The sequence below is a fragment of the Nerophis lumbriciformis genome, linkage group LG11 (genome assembly GCF_033978685.3).
Source record: "Nerophis lumbriciformis linkage group LG11, RoL_Nlum_v2.1, whole genome shotgun sequence".
Lineage (NCBI taxonomy): Eukaryota > Metazoa > Chordata > Actinopteri > Syngnathiformes > Syngnathidae > Nerophis > Nerophis lumbriciformis.
In genome coordinates this window covers 9,750,472-9,758,327 of record NC_084558.2, presented here as the reverse complement: position 1 = coordinate 9,758,327, position 7,856 = coordinate 9,750,472, and the positions used below count along the sequence as shown (strand labels likewise).

At 42.5% G+C, this 7,856-nt stretch overlaps 1 protein-coding gene across 1 annotated transcript in view; it reads right to left on the bottom strand.

Moving 5' to 3' along the window:
- Positions 1-5,708, bottom strand: part of fam20cb (FAM20C golgi associated secretory pathway kinase b) — a 136,701-nt gene extending 130,993 nt beyond the window's left edge. The window contains exons 1-2 of the mRNA XM_061967444.1: positions 4,693-5,708; positions 4,451-4,626 (exon numbers count right to left, since the gene is read on the bottom strand). Coding sequence (XP_061823428.1) covers positions 4,451-4,626; positions 4,693-5,213 — 697 coding nt within the window. The 5' untranslated portion in view covers positions 5,214-5,708. The remainder of the gene's footprint in view (positions 1-4,450; positions 4,627-4,692) is intronic.
- Positions 5,709-7,856: the final 2,148 nt, after the last annotated feature.

The window sequence follows — 7,856 nt, the reverse complement described above, 5'->3', positions numbered from 1 at the left end:
AGTAATTAAAGTCCAAAATTGAAGCAGAGGCCCATATATGTTGCTACTTATAGATGTCTATAACTTTTCTATTGATTGTAAAGATCCAATTCACAAAATGTGAGTCAAAGATCCTCTTTATGACAAGAGTGCTCTGCTGCTTTTAAGCATCTACTGCAAAAACACTAGTCAAAGATCCTACATATGACGAATGGAGCAGTGAAGCTATTAAGGACCTACTGCAAAAACACTATTTAACATTTTTTGTCAGGAAACCCCTGCTGCTTTAAATCATCTACTGCAAAAACACAAGTCAAAGATGCTCTATATAACAGGAACACTCAGCTGTTTTTATGCACCTCCCGCTAAAAATACTTGGCTAAAATATTCTCTATGACAGAAGTGCCCTGCTGCTTTGAAACATCTACTGCAAAAACACAAGTCCAAGATTTTCTATAAGATTGAAAAGCTATGCTGCCTTTCAGTTCTGTCAGTCCAAGGAAGTCATTTTAGAAGCAGACATCCCAGCAACATTAGAGAATGTCCTACTTTTTACACTTTTAAAAAGCATCTTCAATTGTTTCTTAAAAATACCCAGTCATGTCGTCCAGTCATGACTAATTTCATTTATTTAAATTTTTCGTGTCTGTGTTTTTGACATTGTAATGTTTTATCGTCCTTCTGTGTTTTTGTTTTTATGTTTTGGGACTACACATGTAAATGAGCAAATACGCTATGATCTGGCTCATTTACAAACCGTAAATCAGATTGTTCATCATTGTCCTGAATAAACAACTGACGAAGTTTAAGCATCTACCACAAATCTGCAAGTCCAACATTTTCTTAGCGCTTAGTTGTTTTGGGCACCCTCTGTTACACCAAAAGCATTAGTCAACAATCTGCTTTTAAGCATATACTGCAAAAACACACAGATCTTCTACATATATATATATATATATATATATATATATATATATATATATATAAGGGCTTCTGTCATATTGTGGTATATATATATACACATAGACACACACACACATATATATACAGGAGCGCTCTTCTGCATTTAAGCATCTACTGCAGAAACACAAGTCCAAGATGTTCTGTATGCGTAGGGGGGAAAAAACACTATACTCACATATCCTCTATAAGACAAGTCGAAGATCCTCATGTATGGCAAGTAAGCATGAAGACTTACATATAAAACTAGTTTTATGGTTTTTTTCTTGAATTTTACCAGTTTTTAAATTCTCTTGACAGTTCTGTGAAAAGTGCAAATTTGAAAATATAAAACACATCTGCTGCATATTTTTCAATGAAGTTAAGGCTGTGTGTAGTGTATTTATAACAGTGGTTAACTTGTTTTAACACTATATAAAAATTCAATGCTTTATGATGAGGAATGCTTGACTGCGTATTTCCAATGGGGAAAAAGTGTTTCTAAATGTGGTATGTTTTACAGTTCAACCTAACTGTAAATCAGTCTCTCCATGATTTTGCAGGCTTTTATTGTGATCGTTGCTGCCTTCAAATGCCTAAATGTGCTGCAGCTTTTTCAAAAAGTTGCAATATTCTGAGGTTGATTTTTTGTTAATATTGTAAGTCCACTTTAAGAATCCACTTGTGATTTTATGAATTTGTTATCAATACTTTAAGTGTTGTTTGTAACCTTTATCAAGTGCTTCTCAATTTTTTTCTGTTAGGCCCCCCCGCATGAATAAGAACATTTTGGTGCGCCCCCACTTTCCACCGCAATTATAAATATCATAAATTGTCTATAGAATTATAATAAGTACCCTTTTGCATAACATTGTATCTTTATTACCATTAAAGAAAACAAAACACTGGTCTTTCATTTTCTCCCACTGTAGTCACAGTGAAGCCATCCGCTACACCGCATGTTCTAGTACGGCAAGAAAAGCATGTTCCCCGAGGTCTAGAAGGCTTAGTGCCGTAGACAGGAAGTAGGTCTGAGCTACAATGGAAGACGACAATTGTGCCGTTTGAGCAAAAAATAGTTGATATATTGTTACACTTTGTTTCTGCCTCGTCTACACAGGAAACAAATATAATTGTAAATGTAAATATTTCGGTTGGACAGTTGATGTGCACCTTTGAGCACTGCTCAGACACAAAGTCGAATATCCTCTATATAACGGGAATTTTGTACCTTTTAACTAAAATCCTATAAAGTATGAACAAGCACTGCATTGGTTAAAGCCAAGCAGTTCAACCAAACCATTAACGTAAACAAAGATTATTTTTGGCATGTATGCGCGTCTTACGAGATTGTTCATTTTAATTGAAATTGTTTAAACGAGACAACAGTGTCAGCGTTATAATAGTATGACTGGAGTGAAGTGTTCTTAGAGCAGTGTTTTTCAACCTTTTTTGAGGGAGGGCACGTTTTTTTCATAAAAAAATCCCGGAGGCACACCACCAGCAGAAAACGTTACAAATGAAACTCCACCAGGTCGTCGTGCCTTATTTTGAGTTTGTTGGTGTTTTCCTGTGTAGTGCTTTAGTTTTTGTCTTGCGCTGTTATTTTGGTGGCCCTTCCTGTTTTGTTGGTGTTTTCCTGTGGCAGTATCATGTCTTCCTTTGAGCGCTATTCCACGCACCTGCTTTGTGTTAGCAAGCAAGGCTATTTATGTTGTTGCTATCCTTCTTTGTGTGGACGTTGTTGATTGTCATGTCATGTGCGGATGTACTTTAAGTTTTTGCTGTCGTCCAGCATTCTGTTTCTGTTTACTTTGTAGCCAGTTCAGCTTTACTTTTGTTTTGCATAGCCATCCCTATGCTTCAATGCCTTTTCCTTTTCCTTTTGTTCATTTTTGGTTTAAGCATTACATACCTTTTTACCTGCATACTGCCTCCCGCTGTGGTCTGCATATTGGGATCACAACAAACCATCCTCGTCTCACCCGACACATTTCGACTTTTACAAAGCAACTAACTACCTGCTGCCACCTACTGATATGGAGTATTACATGGTTACCCTGCCGAGCTCTACACAGCAGAGACACTAAGTAACGGCACATTATTTGCAGGTTATAATTATTGATTTGCAAAAAATATTTTTTGGACCAATTAGGTGAAGTTGCATAATTTCCCACGGCACACCAGACAATATCTCACGGCACACTAGTTGAAAAACACTGCCCTAGAGCAGTGGTCCCCAACCACCGGTCCGGGGACCTGTGCCGGTGCATGACGCATTTGCTACCGGGCCGCACAGAGACATTAAATAATTTATAACCGACAGCATTTTCTCCTACTTAACTTCCGCCAGTCCCACCAGACACACCAATAAGCATGTTCATAGAGGTATTACAAAACTCCTAATAGGAAGTTGCCATTTGTTATATTTGTTATATCTTTGTTACATGGGACAATGCACATTAATAAACATATAAAATGTTAAGGTGCCAAATCGTAGCCAAAAGCTAGGTTCCATCTGCAGTCCGCGGCAAGTTGATGACCGAAGATCAGGGCAGATCAGGAACAAAGTGACCATAGGAGTTAATGTGTATGAAGCAGATGGAGAAGTGCTACATTTTTGCATATAATAATTGTGCTGAAGGAAATAAATACCCATCTCCTTTGGCCTAGTAAGTTTAAGCGCTGGTATTATTGCAGATCGTCCTATTACATAAGTAGTTAGCAATAACGGATGTATTTGGGCACGTAAAATTGGACCATTGGTGTATTTATGTATGAAATATTGCACAAAATATGAATACATAACTTTTAGAAATCTATTGGAACTAATGTCAAGTATTTCTACCTTTCTTATACTATATATCCATGCTCTTGTCCTTAAATGTGATGTATCACCTATAACCCATCAGATACTAAAGCCAAAACAAAGCCTACTACTAGCAAAAATGAGCAAAAAACTAAAGTCTATGGAGAGCTTTTTTGCAAAGGGAAAAAGCCAGGGGCTCCCACTAATTGAATGTCATGGTGAGTTTGTTCATGTATTCATTTTTCATGCACTTATTTGCTATATCTATCTGCCACACGTGGAAGGCCGGTCCGTGAAAATAATGCCTACATTAAACCGGTCCCTGGTGCAAAAAAGGTTGGGGACCCCTGCCCTAGAGCAGTGGTTCTCAACCTTTTTTCAGTGATGTACCCCCTGTGAATTTTTTTTAATTCAAGTACCCCCTAATCAGAGCAAAGCATTTTTGGTTGAAAAAAAGAGATAAAGAAGTAAAATACAGCACTATGTCATCAGTTTCGGATTTATTAAATTGTATAACAGTGCAAAATATTGCTCATTTGTAGTGGTCTTTCTTGAACTATTTGGAAAAAAAGATAGGTTTTTATTTATATTTATAAAGGATTTTTGAATTGTTGCTATTTTTAGAATATTTTGAAAAAATCTCACGTACCCCTTGGCATACCTTCAAGTACCCCCAGGGGTACGCGTACCCCCATTTGAGAACCACTGCCCTAGAGTACTCACCCACACTGGTGATCCTCTGGGTGACTAGGTCCTTGAGTAAGGCGTCAATGACGGGGCTGTGTCTCGAGTAGAGCTCGTAACGATTGATTCCGATGTGGAAGCGCAGCCAGTTGGGATAGGTGTCCGCCGTCAGCTCTCCGGTCGGGCTGAACTCGTCCGGGTTGCCTTTGCCATTCCTGTGTGAGAGTATAAGGTTTAATCATGTGTTTGAGGGTTGTTTTTTAAAGAAAAAAATACTTAACCAGTCTTGTTCTGCTGCTTTGGGGTCAAAGCGGATGTCTGTGTTGACGTTAAAGAGCGTGTCCTCGTCCGTGAGCGCCGGCAGGGGCCTTTTGTATAAGGAGTGTTCATACAAGGAGGCCAGCCTTGACCCTTTCACCGGCGTGTTCTTGCTCATGGTGGCGCCCTGGATGAACTGCCGCTTCCTGTCCCCGCGCTGCCCGTAGAGCTCCAACCTCCTGAACCCCGGAGACTTGTCTCCCGCCATGACGGGGACCTTCTCCAGGGAGTGGGAGGAGACGTTGGAGACGCTGGGCTCGTTGCTGAAGTCCTGCAGGATGCGCAGGGTGTGCTTGTTGGGCCACCCTTGCTTGGCGGCCCAGCCGCCGGGCTCCTCGCTGGGCGTGTGCGAGCAGGAGCATCCGCCGGCGGCGCCGTGCCTCTCCAGCTTGGGCAGCAGGTCGATCATGATGTGCATGGAGCAAGCCACCAGGAACACCATGAGGATCAGGACCCGGAATTTCCTCAGGAGGATCATCTTCATGGTCTCCCTTTTGAGCAGATGGGAGTACTTACTGCAGATGATGAGCACGCAGATGCACAGGCTGACTACATCACTGACGATGTTGATCAGACTGGACGCCAGTCTAAAGAAAACCACATTCAACACCAAGGACCCATCTTCACTTGCCGTCTTGGGTCGGGGATTCAGCGTTCAAGCGGTGGGGTTTCAGCATCAGAGTTCAGCTCAAAGGGGGCGTCCAGGTGGACCGGGTCGAGTGGGTTCGACTTGCGCCAGCCGCATCCTCCTCGTCACGCGGCCGCCCGCGGCGAACTGCTTCCGGAGGCGCGCATCGGGTCCTCACGCGCGCGGAGCAGCCATTTCTATGTCACGGGTGGAGGAGGTGGGGAGGGGGGAGTCCCCGCGAGTGGTGAATCATCCACTATAAAGGACACAAACAAATATCCACAGCGTCTATCGAACGGACAGGTGACAAGAGAGGAAAGGTGGAGAGAGAGAGAGAGAGTGAGAGAGAGAGGGGGGGTGGGGGGGAAGACCTCCAGGGGTTGCGGCTGAAGAGAAAGCGCGTCTTGCAGCAAGTGAACATCTGGGTGGGTGTGTTATTAAATATGATGCTCCCGCCTTTCAGCGCTGCGTCACTGCACGCTGATTGGCTGAGCTCGCATGCACTGAAAGAGAGAGAGAGAGAGCGAGAGAGAGAGAGAGAGAGAGAGAGAGAGAGAGAAAGAGAGAGAGAGCTGTTGTGACAAAAAAAGGACATCCAATGGAAGACAACCACCATAAAGACTGTCAACCATATGAGTATTCCTGTACTATTTATACTATATGGTCTGGACATCTGTACATAGACCTACCTACAAACAGAGCATATACCTTTAAATACATTGGAAAAACTGCTGCTATTTACAAGTTATCTTTACTTTCATGTATACATATGTGCATCTTGCATATGTTGTCCTGGTGCTTTTAGATCTGTCTGCTGCGTTCGACACCGTCGACCACGCCACCTTAATCACTCGTCTTGAGAACTGTGTGGGCATTAAGGGCGTCGCCCTCAACTGGTTCCGGTCGTACCTAACCGACAGGAGTTTTTGTGTAAAAGTAGACAGTTTTATGTCGTCCACAGCTCCTTTACCACATGGGGTCCCCCAGGGCTCAATCCTTGCCCCAATTTTATTTGCGCTTTACCTTCTCCCCCTTGGTTCTATTTTTAGGAAGTACAGTATTGCATTTCATTTTTATGCCGATGATTGCCAGATTTATTTTCCCATGGCACAAAATAACACGGTTCAACGTCTTATTGACTGCCTGCACGACATCAAAGTCTGGCTTTCAGCTAACTTCCTGAGCCTAAATGAAGATAAAACAGAAGTTATGTTGTTCGGTCCAAGTCGCTCTCCCTCCCCCAACGTTGACCTCGGCACTCTGACCCCGTATCTCAGCGACTCTGTCACAAACCTGGGGGTAAAGTTTGACTCAGATTTTAAATTCGAAAAACAAATCAGCAGCGTCGTTCAAAAAAGCTTTTATCAATTACGCCAAATAGCGAAAGTGAAACCGCTTCTATCAAGACATGATCTTGAGAAATTAATCCACGCTTTTATCTCTACTCGTCTTGATTATTGTAATGCCCTGTATGTTGGCATTAGCCAGGCCTCCCTCGCCCGCCTGCAGCTCGTGCAGAACTCTGCTGCTCGTCTGCTAACACAGATCCGCAGACGTGAGCACATCACCCCTATTTTAGCGTCCCTTCACTGGCTCCCTGTGCGTTACCGAATACATTTTAAACTCCTTTTATTTGTTTTTAAATGTTTAAACAACCTCGCGCCAACCTATCTCTCCGACCTCCTTCAGCCTTACTGCCCCACCCGATCCTTAAGATCAGCCGATCAGCTGCTGTTGACGGTCCCTGACACAAGGCTGAAGCTTAGAGGTGACAGAGCTTTCGCCGTTGCTGCCCCCAAGCTCTGGAACGACCTACCCCTGAGTGTTAGACAAGCCTCCTCTCTTCCTGTTTTTAAATCTCTCTTAAAAACATACTTTTATTCCATGGCTGTTAACACTGAGTGATATCCATCCTGCAATGGCGCCCCATAATACACCTGCTGTGATCCTGTTTTTATGTTTTTATGTTTTTATTAATTCTATTTTAATTATTTATTTTTTATCGTGTTCTGTTTGTGTTGTGTTGTGTTTGCTCGGTACTCGTTTTATCTTTTAACCTGCTCATTGTACAGCACTTTGGCTACCCCTGTGGTAAATTTTAAATGTGCTCTATAAATAAAGTTGATTTGATTTGATTTGATCTTTATTGAAAGGTATTGCACGATTATCTAGTTTTTTTTATTTTATTCTATTAATATTTATTTTAATTAGTGTTAACATCCATCCATTTTCTACCGCTTATTCACTTCGGGGTTGCGGGGGGCGCTGGAGCCTATCTCAGCTACAATCGGGCGGAAGGGCGGGGTACACCCTGGACAAGTCGCCACCTCATCGCAGGGCCAACACAGATAGACAGACAACATTCACACTCACATTCACACACTAGGGCCAATTTAGTGTTGCCAATCAACCTATCCCCAGGTGCATGTTTTTGGAGGTGGGAGGACGCCGGAGTACCCGGAGAACATGCAAACTCCACACAGAAAGATCCCAAGGCCG